This window comes from Bos mutus, chromosome 3 (genome assembly GCF_027580195.1).
Source record: "Bos mutus isolate GX-2022 chromosome 3, NWIPB_WYAK_1.1, whole genome shotgun sequence".
Taxonomy (NCBI): domain Eukaryota; kingdom Metazoa; phylum Chordata; class Mammalia; order Artiodactyla; family Bovidae; genus Bos; species Bos mutus.
The window spans coordinates 38,981,624-39,002,789 of NC_091619.1; the positions used below are offsets into that span (position 1 = coordinate 38,981,624).

At 34.4% G+C, this 21,166-nt stretch overlaps 1 protein-coding gene across 1 annotated transcript in view; it reads left to right on the forward strand.

The window, feature by feature from the left end:
- The window catches only part of COL11A1 (collagen type XI alpha 1 chain), a 229,597-nt gene that overhangs the window by 186,694 nt on the left and 21,737 nt on the right, over positions 1 to 21,166 (forward strand). The window contains 10 exon segments of the mRNA XM_070367586.1: positions 981 to 1,034; positions 2,273 to 2,326; positions 7,227 to 7,280; positions 7,882 to 7,989; positions 8,276 to 8,329; positions 9,018 to 9,071; positions 10,116 to 10,169; positions 18,466 to 18,519; positions 18,656 to 18,763; positions 19,242 to 19,295. Of these exon segments, the coding sequence (XP_070223687.1) occupies positions 981 to 1,034; positions 2,273 to 2,326; positions 7,227 to 7,280; positions 7,882 to 7,989; positions 8,276 to 8,329; positions 9,018 to 9,071; positions 10,116 to 10,169; positions 18,466 to 18,519; positions 18,656 to 18,763; positions 19,242 to 19,295 (648 nt within the window).

The window sequence follows — 21,166 nt, forward strand, 5'->3', positions numbered from 1 at the left end:
CATATATTTGTTGATCAAACACTACCTTGGTAAGGAAAAAATAAGCCAGGGTCATTGACATCTATAATGAAATGAATACATTTTCTAATTGCTCTTTCCCTTTGGTAAACATTGCCTCCAATATTTGCTCCCTTCAAAATACATATTTTGATAATTTTATACTTACATGTTAGATTTTATAAGGAACAAGAAACATAAACATTGCCCATTCAAAATAACTAATTAATACCCCAAAGAGTTTCAGTTGCATAGCAAGCTTCTCTCTGAATACTCTTGCTATGGTCCCCTGAATCATTAATACATTCTCTCTGATTTATGGTAATAGCTAATAGCTAATAGTCAAACATGACATGAGAATAAACTGTGACCTCTAAGTACTAATGCCCTGAGATTTACTACAGATGAATTTAAACACAGTCTTGAAGTAAGGGGTTCTGGCCATCAGTATTTTACAAAAATTGTCCCAAGGTAATTTTAATGCATAGCCAGGAGCAAGAACCTTTATTTAAGGATGACAACTAAACAGTTAATCTTATTCCAGTTCTGGCATATATAACATGAGAGCTGACATTAAAAAAGTGAAAATATACAAATGAAAAATATAGAATTAATGAATTCTAAATCTACTCAAGCACTGTTTATTTTCCCAACTTTATGTCTCCTTTATACTCTAGCATTCTAGTATATTCTGGTATATAATATTTTAGTTGTATTATGAATTCATTGTACTGGATAGTATTAATAGACTTTTATAATTTTTAATTAAATTGTTCTTCCTGCAGTTCTAATTTCCCCATATCTATGTGTAAAGAAGCATTTGCTAACATGATCTTGTATCCATTAAGAATGATACCTGATTTGCTTTATTGACTATGATTTTGCAGACTGAAGCTTCTTTTTGTTTTCTTAATCACAAAATGAAAACATCAGGAATGCATTTGAGTTCAGTCTACATAAACCTTAATATTCTTCTCTTACAGGGTCCACCTGGTCCTCCAGGCCCAAGAGGTCCTCAAGGTCCCAATGGAGCTGATGTAAGACTGTGAAATATGTTAGTTATTTTGAAGTTATATAGATATTACATAATGGCAGGCAGTATCTAAAATACAATGGGGATAATTACACTCCTTTGAAATGTTTACATGAACAATAGCTTAAGTGTCATTTACTCACTTCATTTTTTTTAAAGGAAAAGAAAGGCTTCGTAGGGAGCTAGTCCCTACAAATGTTACTATAATATAGGTACAAAGTTTATATTCATTATATATTTAGTGAGAAATATATATTGAGTGAGAAATATTCACTAAAGCACCACATTATTCAGTTCAAATTACTGTGTCTTGCACATAATAATTCTACACTGCTGCTGAATTGTTTCAGATTTAACCTTTATTTTTTACAACTGCTTGAGGAGATGGTTAGTAATTGCCTTGATTACAGTAGCCTAGGTCTGTGCCCCAAACATCCTTTATCTAAAAGTTTTGCAATTTTGTATTTTTTTCTGTAAAATATATCAGAGTAATGTGTGCATTATAATATATTTACTTCTTACCCTGTAAAAAATGTTTCCTCTTAATTGTATAAATGATCTCCCCCAAGCTTAACTGTTGACTGATTGTTCCAATATTACAGGTGTGTAATGTCATATTTATCTTATTGTTACTATTAACAAATTTATAGACTTTGGTGTTCTGTTTCCATTTGACTTTCCCTTTTCATAAAGAGCAAGTTATTTATTCTTGTCTTTATTGCTCTTCTGTTATTCCTGGTTTTAATGCTGGCAGGCCAGAACTAGGTAAAATAAATTACATGCAGATATACTAAAAATGCTTTTAGGTTTTAATTCTTCTAAGTAATTTAAAGACTAAGAGATGGTTTATATTGTTTTTGCATGGATTGTAATATTCTTAATCAGAGTCATATTTTGATCCACTAAGAAAATCTGCAAAACCATCCTCTAAATCTGATCTACTCAACTGGCAGAAAAATTGAAATTATGTTCCAAGTATCAACTGACATGACTAGAGTTGGAAAGTCCTCTGCTTTATCTCCAGAATTCTGGTGCATTTGAAAATCAATGTAATACAATTAAATTATTTGCTATCCAGCACATTTGACAACTTCATAAAGTTCATCATTTTGTCTCATCTTTCAAATGACTTGAGATATTCTTGCACATATTTCTCTCTTTGAGAACAAGTGGATGTATGTTTATGAATTTATATCTTATTACAAGAGTAAGGATAACTGTATTCCCTTTCTTACACTGCAGGGACCACAAGGACCTCCAGGATCCATTGGCTCAGTTGGTGGTGTTGGAGAAAAGGTAAGGGATGCAGTGATAGACAGTTAAAGCAGGAGTTTAATAATATCAGTTAGTATTTTAAGGGCTTATAATAGTTGTGTCTTTCTAATGTTTTGCACATATTTATATCATATTCTGTGATAGTGAAATAAATTAAAAGTAAAATGATTTAGAGGTGTAACATTTTTTATTGCCAGGCATGGTGGTGGGTGGTATAAATGGATTACTCCCGGTAATTAACAAAACCACCCCATGATGATAATATTTTATCCACATTTTTAGGCTAAGTGTGCAGAATATAGAGAATATCAGTAATTTCATCAAAGTTTTGTCAATAGAAAGTGACTAAATCAAGATCCACTTTAACCCAGGTATATTTGATTAGACTGTGTCTGTAGTAACATTCTACTGAAAATAGAAGAGATTGGTTGATGCAACTGACTTAAAAGAGAGAAAAGAATCCTTCACAATACAAAAGAATTAATCATTTATTTTGTGATATTTGGACAAAATTGTCCAAATATGTATTTTCATTACTAAATTTACTAAATTTTCATTACTAAATACAGTAATTGTATTTTCATTACTAATTAAGCTTCCCTAGTGTCTCAGACAGTAGAGTCTGCCTGCATTGCAGGAGACCTGGGTTCAATCCTGGATTGGGAAGATCCCTTGGAGAAGGAAATGGCAACCCACTCCAGTATTCTTGCCTGGAAATCCCATGGATGGAGGAGCCTGGCAGGCTACAGTCCATGGGATCGCAAAGAGTTGGACACAACTGAGTGACTTCAATTTACTTTACTTTTTTCATTACTAATACTGTCTTTGGCACTTTTCAAAATAGTTGACATTGATATAATATCTGGGCTCTGAATAGTTTCCTTTTATCATGAAAATGATTTTATTTAAAATATCTGCTTTTCCTTTTTATAAAAATGATAAAATGATTCTCTTATTTGTTATTTATGCATTCACTCTCATTTCTTAAAAGAACTTTCAAGAAAATTAATATTGTTTTACTTAAAAAATAAATTCTTCATTAGTTTGAGGCATAAAAATGTCATGCTATAAAATATGCAATGGAAAAAATTTAGAAATTTCCTGTGTTTGCTTCAGTTTTGTTAATAAATATCAGAAGTATAGACTTATCATAAAAATGATTCTGTTGTTTAGTCTCAAAAATTTTGATGTATCATATATTACATTCATGATTTATTTTTGTTAAAAGATTTAGTCCTCAGAAAAGATATGTAATTGGTTGAGAATCTAGCACTTTAGTGTTTATTTCTTCCTAACACCCACATTCTAGCATTTTGATTATAATTAATTTTATATAATTGCCTATTTAAATAGTTTATTAATTACTAAATTAGAAATAGTTGAAAGCTATTATCTAATTCTTCCCCTGGAGAAGGAAATGGCAACCCCTTCCAGTATTCTTGTCTGGGGAATCCCATGGACAGCGGAGCCTGGTGGGCTACAGTTCATGGAGTTGCAAAGTCAGACACCATGAGTGAGCGACTAACACTTTGACTTTCATCTAATTCTTGCTTCATAAGAAGGCTGGTTCTTTAATTCTGATTGACTAACTCTTGGTTTATATTCTTAAAGTTTCTGTTTAAAAAAATGCAGATAAATTGAGAATGGAATTCAAAGAACTTTTTCTTTGAGTTCAGTTGACATAGGAAGACTAACAGAAGAGAAGACTGCTATCTGATGGTATCACAGTAATAGACAGATGAAGGTAGCCCATGCCTTTCCTCTTTCTTCCCTTTGCATCATCTTCTTTTGGTTCTAATACTGAACAAATAATTGTGAAGACTAGTCTCTAATTTTAGTTTTCTGCCCATATAACAAATTCTAAAATCATTTTACAACTTTTTCAGCTTATTTTGTTTCCTAAAGCTTTTGGGTACAGTGGGAGTACTGTTAAGTACTTAAGTTGCTTCTTTAATGGTTTTATCCTCTGCCCTACTCTAGAAGATAAGCATGGATGCCAGATGTTTGGAGCTTTGGGAAATTCCCTTCCCATACTGTTTCCATTTGCTTAAAGTCTATCTGGTAATATCTGGCCACTTTTGCATCTTCATAGAATAATTCAGTCAGTCAGGATAGGTGTTTGACTTCTTACAATTAAAACGTCTAAATTTGTTGTACTTAAAAAAAAACAGAGTTTTATTTTTCTCTATTTAAAAACATTTCTATGTGACAGCAAGATAGAAATAAAATCCTAATTTCTTTTCTTCAGAATCTAGGGTATAGATTCTGGCTATACTTTGAATCTAGGGTATACATTGATGTAGATTACAGATTTTTGAGATCGAATCTGATTTGATTTGAATGCTTTCTCATTTCTATGCTGGAAATTTATTTTCAGTCCCAAATTCAATAGAAAAAAGAAAAGCTAAGCTACTTTAGTCATGCTGCACTTTGCTTAAATAAATCTAACTTGTTTTCTGTGTAATATATATTTGCTATTGATGGATTTTGTACTTTAGTATTTTCCTCAAAACAATGAATGCATATTTTATGAATTGAGGCAGACAGAGTAATTTGCTGTCCCTTCTGAAGGGGGCTTTAATCTGAACAAGTGTGTTATAGAATGGGATAAAATGGTTAAATGATAAGTAATAATTGTATAATCTACCACCTCTTTCATATACCAGTGGTCTTCATAGAATTTACATTATTGTAAATACACTACTATTACTTAGAATAAGCATGGTATAGCCTTGTTGATACTATAAATATTTAATTTATATAATCTAGTCTTGTTTCACTGTATTATCGCTTTACTTGTGATCTTGTTCCATCCTTTTTCAATTTTAAATGGGATCTTTAGAGATAATATTAAGATCATCTTAAGTAATTGCTATTTATATTGTGCACATTTGTCTATAATATAACCAAAGATGTAATTTTCATATATATTTAGTCATACTGCTACATATTAGATCTCTAGAACTTATTCATCTTGAGTATCTGAAATTTTGAACCCTTTGACTAACATCTCCCCATGGCTCCAGTCTCCAACCCCTGGTGACAACCAATCTACTCTCTGCTTGGGTGAGCTTGGCTTTTTTAAATTCCATCTAATTGAGGTTATGCAGTATGCTGCTGCTGCTGCTGCTAAGTCGCTTCAGTCGTATCCGACTCTGTGCGACCCCATAGACGGCAGCCCACCAGGCTCCCCCGTCCCTGGGATTCTCCAGGCAAGAGTGGGTTGCCATGTCCTTCTCCAATGCATGACAGTGAAAAGTGAAAGTGAAGTCGCTCAGTCGTGTCTGACTCCTAGCCACCCCATGGACTGCAGCCTACCAGGGCCCTCCGTCCATGGGATTTTCCAGGCAAGAGTACTGGAGTGGGTTGCCATTGCCTTCTCCATGCAGTATACTATATACATTCCATACAATGAATTTAATATGGACATTTTACATTTGATTTGAATGGAAAACCACTTAAGTTTTTTCAAAGATGTGAATAATGACACTTAAAATATCACCTACATTTTATTCCATCATCCTGGGATTGCTGAATTATTCATTGCTTTGAAAATAATGTAAATATAATATTTTACTTATAAAGTTTATTCACGATAATTGGAAATATTTTCTACTTATCTTGAGAGAGAAAATAATTTGTACACAATAATAGTACTAATAAATTCTTAGAAAGTACTTGATCTCTTCCCTCATTATGCAGACAATTTCAAAAGTTAAAATATGTGCATATTCTCAAAGAATAAGAAATTGTGCACACAAAATAGTCTCTCCCTTGGAATTATGTTTATATTTGATTTCAAACAAATTCATGAACAGTCGGTTTGTGCCAGGAACATTAGAAATAGCCAAGTTAAAAATTAAAGGAAATTCAGGCCTCATTTTTTTTAATTAGAATAATTTTTATTTCAGAGTTTCTACTACTATGGGTTTTGCATAGAAACATGCATGGCACATCAATGTACTCTATTACTTCACTTGAATGATTACTTGAACAGAATATTGTGTTTGTATGCATTTCTAAGTATGAAGAGTTAATAACAGACTTTCACAAGAGAAAATCTATTAGTCTAGGAGGTTTATTTATTATTCCACTGAGTCAGAAAATAACCATCCATATCTATATATGGAAATCATAAAAACTACCTATATATATTGGGGAAGTATATATATTGGAGAAGGAAATATATACACACACACACACACACATAAGAGAGGGAAATGGCAACCCACTCCAGCATTCTTTCCTAGAGAATTCCATGGATAGAGGAGCTTGGCAGGCTATAGTCCATGGGACTGCAAAAGGGTCAGTCATGACCTAGCGACTTAACTATATATATATAGAGAGAGAGAGAGAGAGAGAGAGAGAGAGAGAGGCTCAAAAGAAGAAATTTTAATTAGTATCTAAGTATCAGTATGCATCTTATAGTCTTTTTGTATTTATTTATAGCTCCTCTTCAGACCTCTACTAACTAATTTGATAGGATTATCAAAATACTACCAAATTGTTTGATTAGAGCAAATTAATATTTTAGAGAGAAAACATTTTTAATTGTTTAATCCATAAGTTTAACTGTAATGTGAATATTGATACAACACAATACACAGTTTTTAGCAAACATGTGAATGTCTGTTTTGTGTGCTTTGGTGGTAACTTGGCTTAATATTCTGGCTATTAACTAAGTGATGAGAATTGTAGCATCCAGCGTATTCAGTTCTATTAATATCTCCCCAGTTGAGAAATAAAAGTATTAAGGTCAGTAACAGAAAAAGTTCCTTCTTTTTATCAAAGTTGTCCCTGCTTTTTAAACAACATAATGAGTTAAGGGCTGGTTTAAAGTGTCATGGTCATCATTGAAGGCAATTTTACAAATGCAAAACATCGTTTCTGTGTTCTGATAACTCATTTCTCTTCTTTACAGGGTGAACCTGGAGAAGCAGGGAACCCAGGGCCTCCTGGGGAAGCAGGCACAGGTGTAAGTGCTGGCTTATTGTCAATATAGTGTTTTAGGGATAAGATATTTCTTTCAGAGTATTTTAAACATGGAACTTAACTCCTAGATGTGATTCAGTTACTTGGTTTCCCTTTCCAGTCCATTAAGAATCATCACAACTGCAGAGCCTTTTTATTTAATAATTTTGCCTATCCTCTGCATATTTTTGACTCACACAGAAATTTAAAAAATATTACATATGCATAAATTAGAACATTAAGAACTGTAAGGTATTTATTGCATGTATCTTTAGTGGACTATCCACAAAAGAACAAACCCTGCTACATCAAGTGATTATATATGAATTGTATTAGGATGGTACTATTCTGACTTAGATTGGTTTAAACTGAGGGTGACCTTGACTTCCAGAAAACATTTGGCCATGTCTGGAGACATTTTTGGTTGCCACTCTTGGAGGAAGGATAACTGCTGGCATCTACGTAATAACACCTGGATGGTGGCAAACGTCTTGCAATGCAGGAGACAGGTCCCACAGCAGAGAAGCGCCTGACCTAATATGCTGAGGTTAAGAAGCTGTTTTAAAACTTGCAAGAAAATCAGGTGTTTTTCTCATGTTGCGTAGGGTCCCAAAGGAGAAAGAGGAGAGAAAGGAGAAGCTGGTCCCCCAGGTGCTGCTGGACCTCCTGGTGCTAAGGGACCGCCAGGTGATGATGGCCCTAAGGGTAATCCGGTGAGTGACGCTGGTCCTCTTTAAAGTGAAATCTGTGGCAAAGCTCCTTGAAACTTTTCATAGAAAGATTAGAAATCATGAGACTTTGGCCCATAGTTGGTGAAGTTAACTTTTCTTCATTTTATATATTCAAAAGCATTCTTAATTCACACCATTTAAAAAAATTTTCTAGCAGAAGAAAGATATTTTATATGGTTTCGCCATGACTTTTACCTCTTAAACTTCAGAATATCATGACTTTTTATGAAACTATTTTTCATTATTTCCTTTTAAAACATTATCTTAGGGTCCTGTTGGTTTTCCTGGAGATCCTGGTCCTCCTGGTGAGCCTGGCCCTGCAGTAAGTATCATGAGAAAACAAAAGAATTATTTTCATGAGGAATCTTCCCAGTAAATAATTAAAGAAAAGCCTTAATTACTTCAGTGGATCCTCAAAATTGGAAGAAAAGAAAGATGTAAACTGTAGCCACGTGTACCAGAACAAAAATTTATATATTTGAAGATTATTAGACTTGCGTTGCATGATTATTATCTCTTCATTGGGTTAGTGTTCCAGATTTTGTTGGGTTGTACATATTAATTATCTGAGTAGCAGCAAAGAGTCGGACGCGACTGAGCAACTGAACTGAACTGAACTGAGCAGCATTACTTTTATTTCAAAATTATAGGAGTTCTGCTTTTACCTCAGTCTGTTCTAAGATCCAAATATCTCAAACTGCATCATATTTGTTCATAGTTAAAGGATGCACCCTTCTTGTATAATAATTATATCTTCCCCTTTCCTTATATTCAGAGCACACTATATATTTTTTAATTTCATATGAAAGAAATTTCATAAATTTTATGGTAAAAGTAAGAGATTCTACAATTCTTAAAAATAAGAACAACTGAAAGAATATAATGATACTCTTGTCTATCAGGTAATAATTTATCTTAAGGACTAAGCTGGTACATCATATCTTTTTTTCCTGATAAAAGTGAGTTAATAGTGAGAAATACCTGGGTTCATTTTCTTTTGCTGATTATAGGGTCAGGATGGTGTTGGTGGTGACAAGGGTGAAGATGGAGATCCTGGACAACCGGTAAGTAAGCACGCTATTTTATTTAGTCTCTGCAAAGTCTCAAGATATTTTAAAGAAGTAATCAGGCTCTCAAAAGCATAGTTAAATGTGCACATATTTTTCTTAATGAACTATCAGTTATATTTGAACTCCAGTTTAAGTTCAGTCTTCCATGGAATGTTTCTTACTTGATACAATTTAAGAAATATAAGCACAGCCTTTGTAGTAAAAACTAAAGCTGTATCATAATAGTGATTTTGTCACACCAGATCACATTCATCTATTTCTGCAGTTGTGTTAAGTGGAAAATCATTTTAAACTCACAAGTGAGACTTAAATGAAGAAAACGAGGTTATCAGCCTATTATTAGGATGAATTACTTCAATTTCTAACCTAAATAACTCAGCATTATTGGACTATTTTTTTATTTTTTAATTTGGGAAATACAGCAGGAGGCTTCGGCCACATGTGGTATTTAAGGAGGAAGTAAGGAGGGTGCTTACTTAACTAGGAATGAAAGACAAACTGCACTCTGAACATAACTCTGTCTCTAGAGTCATATCCGCTGGATGTTTGCAGTCACAGATATATAGGTTTATTCTATGTGAATAAGACTTGTGGGTCATATCCCAGCATGTTGTGTTCTCCTTTGCATAAAAAAGGGTAGTGTTGCACAAGATAAAATTAGAGATATAGATTCATAGTTCACAGATGTATGTGATACGAATAGAATTATTAACCACATGGTTCTATTAATTAGTGCATCGACTGGATATTTTTCAGATATAAATTAGCACTTAAAAAACAGTTTTAAATAGAAGGAATTCAATTCCACTTTTTTTCTTCTATTTATATGAAGAAGTTTTCCATATAAATTTAGCACTTGTAATTATAGATATCTGGAGGAAGTTTAAGTATCTGAAATAGGGATGAGATATTCCAGGAAATAGATGTGGAGAAATGAAAAAAGCATGTTGGTTTCAGTCCAGATTTTGAACAGTGCTGGGAGCCATAAAATAATACCCATAAAATTGCTTTAAAAGATATTTTTTTCACATTTTATAGGGTCCTCCTGGCCCATCTGGTGAGGCTGGCCCACCAGGTCCTCCTGGTAAAAGAGTAAGTTTTAAAAATTCTTTATTTGAAATATCTACTAATTATCCATTCTGTGTATAAATTTATATAATATATATAAGCTGTAGGCAACATTTTAATGGTACTGAAATATATAAGTCTTAGAGAATAATTTCCTGAATTTGTCAAAATAATTGTTAATGTAGAACACACTTTAATTGACAGGTTTAATCTGTCACCATGAAAAGTAGTTTTACACTTCTCTGTGCTTAGGTCTCCTCCTCTGTAAAAATGTCACAGGCTTTTTAAAAGACTCTGCTGATACCCTGAACTTCAGCTCATGGTGGTGCCTGAATTCCGGTGCTTCTTGAAAGAATTATAGAAACCTTATTACAGTATCAATAGTATGAGCTCAGAAATCAGCATGTTAGATTGCTTTACACTGTCAAACTACTCTGATTTGGAAACAATGGCTGTATTTTAAAAAAGAACTATAGTAAAATATAAAAATCATGTTCAAAATATTGGCTACAAAGGAACCTAGGAGATTTGCTTTATTGCTTTGTCCCTATTATTATACTGTTTTTATAATAAAACAATCCTGTAGACCTGCCTCTTGCAGCTCTTCTATCAATATCCAGTGCTCTCCTGCACCTTCTTTAGTCTATTTTTTAACCTATCCATGAACAGAATATGTGGTAAACATTAAAATGTGTTTCATAGTCTTATTTCCTCTTCAGTAATTCAAAAGCACAGAGCAATTGGGGCCACGCTTGTTTTCTAGGGTAGCTTTATACTAGGAAGTATTCATACTATACATCTTCCTATACACAGAGTATGAACAGGTTTTAATTCCATCTCTCAGGAGATGGAATTGTAGCCTGGCAGGCTACAATCTGTGGGACTGCAAAAAGTCAGACACAACTGAAGTGACTTACCATGCACTCAGGATATAAATTTGAGTTAATATTTACAACCAAACACTTCTCTGCCAGAATGAACTTAGTTTGTAGTAAATATTGTCTTTGAATACAATTTTATCCCACTGACCAAGTGCCTGTTTTAACTTTTCTCCTCCTCTTCCTCCTTTTCTTTCTCATTATTATTTTATTTGTTTGCTTGTTTTCTTTTTGTTAGCAGGCCAAAAGCATAATCTTGATAGAAAAAGAAATATATCTCAAAACAACCATTGGGCTATTATTCTTACATACATTCTCAATCACTCAGTTGTGTTCGACCCTTTGTGACCCTATAGACTGTAGCCTGCCAGGGTCCTCTGTCCATGGGATTCTCCAGACAAGAATATTGGAGTGGGTTGCCATGACCTTCTCCAGGGGATCTTCCTTACCCAGAGATTAAACCCCCTCTCTTAAGTCTCCTGCATTAGCAGGCAGGTTCTTTACCACTAGCACCACCTGGGAAGCCCAGAAATACAACTTAGAATAAGTTAATTTCTTTGAGTCTTAATTTTCTCATTTATAAAGTGGGAAAAATAATATTCAATGCTGGAGTGAAATTAATAAATGTATATTTAAATCATCACATCTAATATCTGGATTTATCAAGAGTTCAAAGAGTGAATGCTCTTCCTAAGAAGTTAAATACAAGTTTTGAATTACAGCATCATTTATAAATGAAACAGGCATGTTAATTAAAATGTACAGATGAGGTAGACATTTTCTTCTAATTTCTGAGTTCTGTAATTTGACATGAAAGTTCATTAGCAATGAATTTATAACTTCATAATTAATTACATTTTTGAAATATAGAATACTGTGATTCTGTTGAGGTGAATACATATTTGTATTATTTATTTATTTGATGTAAATGCATATAAAATCATGTAACATAAACTGTAAAGGAATTTCCTATGAGAACTACTGCCAGAAAACAGAGCATTAAATTCATGATGACTGCATATAACAATAACATGGATTTGCTGAGCAACAGGGATTTAGACCTAGTTTTAGAAATGTGCAAAGGAAGTATTTGGGAACTTTGCTGTATGTCCGTGAAGTCACCTTGCTTATGTACTGAAGGAGCACAAACTCCTGAGCCTGAAGAGATAAGTGAAGTGCAAGTCGCTCAGTCATGTCCAACTCTTTGTGACCCCATGGATTATACAGTCCATGGAATTCTCCAGGCCAGAATACTGGAGTGAGTAGAATTCTGCCTTCACTAGCTTTTGCATTCAGCCAGCAGGCAGGATTGTCTTTGACGCAAGAATCAATTTAAAATTCAGTTCAGTTCAGTCGCTCAGTCGTGTCCGACTCTTTGCGACCCCATGAACCGCAGCACACCGGGCCTCCCTGTCCATCACCAACTGCCAGAGGCCACCCAAACCCATGTCCATTGAGTCAGTGATGCCATCCAACCATCTCATCCTCTATCATCCCCTTCTCCTGCCCTCAATCTTTCCCGGCATCTGGTCTTTTCAAATGAGTCAGCTCTTCACATCAGGTGGCCAAAGTATTGGACTTTCAGCTTCAACACCAGTCCTTCCAATGAGCACCCAGGACTGATCTCCTTTAGGATGGACTGGTTGGATCTCCTTGCAGCCTAAGAGACTCTCAAGAGTCTTCTGCAACACCACAATTCAAAGCATTTAAAATCACCTTTGTGGAAACAGCAAAAACATTCCTATACAATAATTATAATATCTGATCTATACACTTATGACTTATTTGAATATGGAATTTCCTTACCATTTATTTCCCTTTAATTCATCTGGAAAGTATAATTTTAAATAAGCTTTGTATGTAATTTGTGGAAATTAATATTTCTCTTATCCTTTGTTTCCCTGCATTGGACACAACACAAAAGTAGATCAGTAACAATTTTCCTATAACATCTCATAGAAGAAATAACAATGAATAGAAATGTGTTGAAAAGTATTTTACTTCCCTTGAGGGAATCTTACAAATAAATGATAATAAACTTCCCTGATAGAATATTGATCGGAATGTTGTGAGTAGCAGTGGTATTAAGAAACATCATTCTAACAGTTATTGAACAGGTAGGAAAATTAAGTTGCCATTTGTAGTACATGTACCTTCTGTCATGCATTTTAATACTTGAGAATAAACATATATTTCCTTAAGGCACTAGAAGACTACAGTTTGTATCAATAAGCCATTGGATTTTAATGCTCCAGTTACCATTATGGCTGTTTGAAACCAAGAGCTAGTTCAAAACCCTTATACTGAAAAAGAAAAATCTACAGATGACTAAACTGATTTAAACATTATAATTTGAAAATGCATATACCAAATGGAATTTTAAGGAGTTTATCTCATTTTTGCCAAAGGAAAATTGACAAAAAATTAAAGCAATAACTGATGTTATTAATTGATACAAATATAGAGGAAATTCTAACCAACTCTATATGCTCATATATAACATATATGAGCCTATGCCTTTATGCATGGATGTGAATGGTCAGAAGATAAAGTGTTATAAGGAAACATCCTTTCCATATCTACCTACCGTAAGATAAAGATCAGATATTAGGTTCTTAGGAAAGCCTTCCTATTGCCAAACTAGATCAGTATACCTTTCTCGTACACCTATTTCATCTCCCTGTGTTTTACAATGTACTGTATTTGTTAATATTGTCTTCTGTCTTTAAACTTTGTGGATTGCTAGAGTTTCACCATTTTTCTTACATTCTCCAGGCACAGTACATTTCTGGCATCTAAGAAAGTTTTAATTATTTGCAGCATGTGTGGAAGATTGTGTAAATTGAAGAAAAATATTGTAAAATGTGAATAGTGGAAAGGACTATATTGTATATTTTGAAAGTGAAGTGAAAGTGTTAGTTGCTCAGTCGTTTCTGACTCTGCAATCCCATGGACTATAGCCAATCAGGCTTCTCTGTCCATGGGATTCTGCAAGCAAGAATACTAGAGTGGGTAGCCTTTCCCTTCTCCAGGGGATCTTCCCAACTCAGGGATTGAACCCTGGTCTTCCGCATTGCAGGTGGATTCTTTACCAATTGAGCCACCAGGGAAGCCCAAGAATACTGGAGTGGGTAGCCTATCCCTTCTCCAGTGGATCTTCCTGACCCAGGAATCAAACTGGGGTTTCCTGCATTGCAGGCGAATTCTTTACCAGCTGAGCCACCAGAGAAGCCCATTGTGTATCTTATATAATGTATATTTCTCACAGCAAGAAAAATCTTACATAGCAGTGATTACTGATTTACAAGAAGTATTTATTGTATCATGTTTTATGAAACATTTTCCAATTAGAACACTCATTACTTCATAATAGTACAGCAACTAATTCATTGCCTAAAGTCCTTGCCTCTCTGTTTAATGCAGATATCTGAGAAAGACATGACTAAAACAAGTATGTCCATAGGCATTGTTTAGTTTTATTTTTTTAAGAAAACTGCCTATTCTCTTAGAAAAATTACATTATCCATTTTCACTGTAGTCTTTCTTAAAAATAAACCTGTTTCATCTAGAAAAAATATATAAAGAATAAGAGAAAAATGGGAAAAATGAGATAAAGAACAGACCAAAGTCATTTAATGTGGATTTCCACCAGGATAGACATTAGGCATTCATTCAAAGAAGAAATAAATCCTTTTGGGATGAAAAAGTGAAAGTGAAGTCGCTCAGTTGTGTCCGACTCTTTGTGACCCCATGGACGGTAGCCTACGCAGCTCCAGGTCCATGGGATTTTCCAGGCAAGAATACTGGAGTGGGCTGCCATTTCCTTCTCCAGGGGATCTTCCCAACCCAGGGGTCGAACCTGGGTCTCCTGCATTGCAGAGAGACGCTTTACAGTCTGAGCCACTAGGGAAGCCCTTGGGATGAAAAAACTTTCTATTAAATCACAATTTTGTGGCTGTGCTGTAGCAACATTTTTGTTACATTTTAGATTGTTGATGACTTGCTTTTTCTAAAGCTGGATATTTATATATCTTCTGTATTATAAAGTTCAATCTCAAAGTTATTACCTTTATGTCACTATTGTAAGGTAAAATCTTCACAGAATAAAGAAAAGCCCATTATTCATTGAATCTCATTTCTCTTCCCCAAATTATAATTATTATGGCTATTTTACCCACTGTCCTTCCCTGATGGCTCAGATGGTAAAGAATCTGCCTGCAATGTGGGAGACCCAGATTCCATCCCTGGGTGGGGAGATCCCCTAGAGAAGGAAATGGCAACCCACTCCAAGTATTCTCTCCTGGACAATTACACGTGCAAAGGCTACAGTCCTTGGGGTCACAAAGTCGGACAGGACTGAGAGACTAACACTTGCACACTTGAATAAGTAGTATTTTAGCCGTCATGCCAATATGTTCAATTGATGTATAATTGACTTACAATATTATATTGTTTCACTGTACAACATAGTGATTGGATATTTTATGCATTAGAATCATCACAATAAGTTTAGCTACAATCTGCACACCAAAATATGACTCAACTCTTTAACACTAAGAAATATTTGAAGCTTATGCTTCTCTGGAGAAGTACTCTTGCATAAATAGTATGAAATTCAAAAGATACACTTAAGTTTCAATGCCTGTATTATTGTTAACAAATTACTGCTTGAATTGTAAACAAGAGACTGCTTACAGAATTTATACATTTCTTATTTTGGGGTCAAGGAACAAGGAATGTCTAATAATAGATGAAGCTACAGTGATAATACTGAGAAAATAATTACTGATGATATATTCATTGCCTCTCTCAGAGATAAATGAGTTCACAGAACTCTGAATTTGATGAAGTGCTTGATCCTCATTTTAAATGTGGATTTTAAAGACCAAATGAAAGGTTAGCATTTATTCACCAGTAGAATATTAATAAAGCATCTGAAAGAAATTCATCTTCCCTCGCCTTGCATCCACCGATTAATATTGTTTCTTCTACACTCCCCAAACTCCAATCTCAATCTTAGTGGATGATTTTGAACACAATTCATAGCAGAAATTAAGTAAACAAATGAAAAGCAGCAAAGTCTAGGGGTAAATGAAATAGTACAATTTCCTAGATATCATTCAGTTCAGTTCAGTTCAGTCACTCAGTAGTGTCTTTTTAAACTTCCTGTACTTATGTCTGAACTTGTGTAAAAATTTTCAGCACAATTAAGTTTCAGGTTGAATCTTAATGTTTGTTGCTGCTGCTGCTGCTGCTAAGTCGCTTCAGTCATGTCCAACTCTGTGCAACCCCATAGATGGCAGCCCACCAGACACCCCTATCCCTGGGATTCTCCAGGCAAGAACACTGGAGTGGGTTGCCATTTCCTTCTCCAATGCATGAAAGTGAATGTTTGTTAAGTAATAATAAATATCAGTAAATTAGTGGAAATTAAATAAATATTTTATAATCCAGTCATAAATTTGTTATGTCTTAGAATGAATTTGTTAGGAATATATACCTTGTTTATCCCACCACAGCGAGAGGGAAGAAGCACTCTTACTGATTGGACTGTCAAACCAAATGCCCTGGTTGTGTTGATTTGAAAGATTTCTAAGAGATGCCATAAGTGAAAATATCAATGACCTAAAAATAATGAATAGGAACAAAATTTATATACAGTGGGAATTATAGCATATTTCCAGCTTCAAAAATTTTTGTTTTCTTTGATACCTTGACTATTATATTGAAGTTATGTAATATAAATGATTCCTTTTTACCTATTTGTTATGAAGTTTAGAAATGTCAAGTTTTATATTTCACTGATGACCAATAAAATGTAAGAAGGAAATCTGAATGTCAAATTTTAAGATCCGACCACATAGTACAGGATCATATTATAGAATATCTTTTTAGTTGACTTTCAATTTTCTAGTTAAAACAAGTAACTTAAAAAATGGAGTTCATATTTTGTAGGTGTTATAAACCTGAAAAGTATGAAATAAATAACCTGTTGAAATGATATTTGCAAATGTATTTTGAAAGTCAGTTTTATTTCCTCGATTCTTAAGTTGCCAACAGGGTGAAAAATATTGGTAAAATACTCTAATTGAATTTATATAGAATAACAATAACCAATCATTTTAGTAATAATAAGCAGTAACTAATATTTGTAGTGTTTTTATGTCTCAGGTACTGTTATACACCCTTTACATTTATCAACTCATTGAATTCTCATGATGATGCTGGGAGATAGCTGCTATTATAATACACATTATGCAGAGCAGTAAACCGAATCACCCACAGTAACTGGCCAAAGATCACAAAGCTAGTTGACGGCAGAGCCATGATTTGAATCTAGGAAGTCTGAGCCCAGGCTTTAGGTTCTTAAACACCAGATTCCATACCTGTATTTGATACTGCTCTACTGGGAAGTTCACAAAATACTTCTTCATGTGTTGCATCATTTAAATTTTTTAATAATTTTATAACAAGGGAATTATTATTAATAATATTTTAGGCATCACCTACTTTATAGACATGAGTTTGAGTAAGCTCCTGGAGTTGGTGATGGACAGGGAAGCCTGGCGTGCTGCAGTCCTTGGGGTTGCAAAGTGTCAACCACCACTGAGCAACTGAACTGAACTGAACATTTTAGGATGAAAGAAATCAAGTTCAAAAATACTAATAATTGGTTAAAAGTCACATAGCTAATAAAAAAGAACTGAAGAGAAATAGGTAGACCAATACCTCACAAAGATAGAAAACTATGTGTGTGTGTATGTGTGTGTATAGAGGAGCATTATGAAAATCTTTAAATATATAATAATTAGCATTTCTCCATAGCAATCCATGCAGCTGGATGACATATGGAGTGTGAATTTTTTTTTTTTCTGTTTTCTCTAATTCAAGGTTTGTAAAAGTCATACTATTTTTATGCCATGCCACTAAATTATAATGTCAGAGAATAAAAAGTCAGTATCTGTTGACCAACAAGATTTTAAATGTTGTACTATTCCAATTTGAAAATGATCTTATGAAAATGTGTAACATATTGATCTTCTGAGATTAAGAAAGGACCCAGTCTAAAACACATATAATGATGGAAGTCAAATCTGAAACCCTCAATTAATTTCTAACTATGCAACATAATAAATGATAACAGTATCTAACACACTAAGAGTGACTAAGCATTAACCTTTCTTTAAAATTTTTATCTTTATTGTTTCCTTACATTATTGTGATGTGATTATCTGTATTAATCTGTGCTTCATTTGTGCTTAATATTCTAAATTTGTACATCAAAGGGGTTTTGAGTTTTCTCAGTTTCTTAAACTAAATTGCTATAGAAAATCACAATTTGTTAGACTCTCACTAGTTAAATTGGGGTATTTATAAATAAGATCTCAGTTGTACTATTTTTATATGCTATATGTATTTGAAGTGCAATTCTGTGTTTGTAGGGTCCTCCTGGAGCTGCAGGGGCAGAGGGAAGACAAGGTGAAAAAGGCGCTAAGGTAAAACATTCACTATAGGTATCATGTTTGAAAATCTCATGTGTATATTGGACAACAACTGTTTCAGTACTTTTCATAAAATAATAAAATGTCTATCTTCATTATTAATACATCCACATATTTTATTTTCTAACAGGGAGAAGCAGGAGCTGAGGGTCCTCCAGGAAAAACTGGCCCGGTTGGTCCTCAGGGACCGGCCGGAAAGCCTGGTCCAGAGGGTCTTCGGGGCATCCCTGGCCCTGTGGTGAGCATCTGTGCTGATAGTTGTCATTTTGAAAATAATGTCTTATTTCTAAGGAAAATTAAGGATGAAAATATTTATGTCAGCATTATTATATAAATTAGTATATATGGTAAATAGTATGTAATAATTAAAGCCAGAGCCCCTGAGAATATTTAAGTATGTCATTTATTTAGTGAGTACATTTTGAAATTCTAAATTATAAAGATAGAATACAAAGCTAAGCCCTAAGATCTCAAAGATGTAAGACTTTTTATACACACAGTCATCTATCTGTGAGTGTGTGTGTATGTGCATGTAGACATACAAACAGCAAGTAAAAAGACTCAAAAATTGCTTACAATATTTGTAGATGTTCTCCATGTGATGGAATCCATAGGTGTTGTTTGCTTTCTTTCTTTTTTGCATTACCAAAATTAAAGAAAAATAATATGTCTGCTTCTGTTAATTTAAAAAATCTGTCATGTTTCTTCTTCCACAGGGAGAACAAGGTCTCCCTGGAGCTGCAGGCCAAGATGGGCCACCTGGTCCTTTGGTGAGTAGCACATTTTTCTGTTGTTAGAATTCCAGAAATGAAATTGTTTATAAGCTAGAATCCCCAAAATTTTGTCTGGTAAATTGGTTTATAAATTGTAGAGTATTCAAGGAAGTGTATTACTCAGACCAAAATAAAAAGAGGAAAATAATTCCAAGTGATAATTTACTTGGAAAATGTGCCCTTGATCAAAAGATCTTTCCTATCTTATGTCCATTGGATGAAAAAAAAATCCGTTTTGAATAAAATGCCACTAATGGCCCAGCCAGTTCTTTTCCAAATGTGGACGGCTCCCCTAAATGCATCAATTACACTTAGTTTCCTGGCACTTCATTTAAAAGAACAGCATTGGCACAGGCATACAGTGATTCTTTCACCAAATAAATTGTTCTGTTCATGAGTCATATGGGCTGAAAGATAAAGCATTAACCCTCGTGAGTGAAGAGAGGTACAATTATTACAACTCAGAAGCTTGGTTAATATCATAAACTGTATATGCAAACAACACACTTGAAAAATTCAATAAAGCATTTAGTTGACTAGCATATGGTTCATAGAGGCTATCCTTGCAATAAAATTTAGGCAGAAAGTGAGAATCCAAGACCTGCCTTTAAAATTATTGCCTACTAGGTGACAGATTCTATTTCATGGTAGAGATATTTGAACTTCATTGTCCAAAAATAGTAATATGTAAAGGGATTAATTAAAACAGGAAGCAAGACATTTAGCACTATTCAAGTATAATGTTGGAGAAGGCAATGGCACCCCACTCCAGTACTCTTGCCTGGAAAATCCCATGGGCGGAAGAGCCTGGTAGGCTGCAGTAGGGGGGGTTGCTAAGAGTCAGACACGACTGAGCGACTTCACTTTCACTTTTCACTTTCATGCATTGGAGAAGGAAATGGCAGCCTACTCCAGTGTTCTTGCCTGGAGAATCCCAGGGGCGGGGAGCCTGGTGAGGGGCCATCTATGGGGTCGCACAGAGTCGGACACGACTGAAGTGACTTAGTAGTAGTAGCAAGTATAATATGTCTGCATGTGCTCAGTTGCTCAGTTGTGTTCAACTCTGCAACCTCATGGATTGCAGCCTGCCAGGCTCTTCTGTCCGTGGGATTCCCAGGCAAGAATACTGGTGTGGGCTGCCATCTCCATCTCCTGGAGGGATATCCTCCCGACTCAGGGATCAAACCCACATCTCCTGCATTGGCAGGTGGATTCTTTACCCCTGAGCCACCTGGGAAACCCCTCAAGTATAATGTATATCAGTTTAAATAGTCAGGTTTATCTATAGAAATTTTACAAAACTGCTTCTCATGAGTATATCGACTACCTCAGATATATGTACGTGCTGAGAAAGGCATCGAAACTAGTATCCGCAATCTTAATCATTCAGGAAAACTTGGCCATTTTTTTTTTTTTGTAAAAATATCACAAAAATTTCCTCTAACATTCCAGGTATTAGTGTTATGGAGATTATTTTTTTAACTTGCTTTGAAAAGTTAAAGATCACTTATTTTAATAAATAGATAAAAGCTATCAAATTTTGAGGAGATTATCAACTCTGCACATGACCAACCCCACTGGCTTTGAAACAGGGACTTGACAAAATAGGATCATCAGTTCCATGTCTGCATCACTATTTAGAGAACACTCCTCTTAGATATGCTAAATTCCTAAGTGCACAGAGCCATAGCCTCAGAAAAAAATACTCCACCTTAATACCACCCTAAAATTTGCCAAAGATTTTTTTGGTTATTTCAGATTTTCCAGTAAGTATTCTGACCTTTTTCCAGATGTAATAAAAAGCATCAAGCTGGAGATTTCCTTCAGCTAATATTAAAAATAAAACCATCAGACATACCACCTGATTC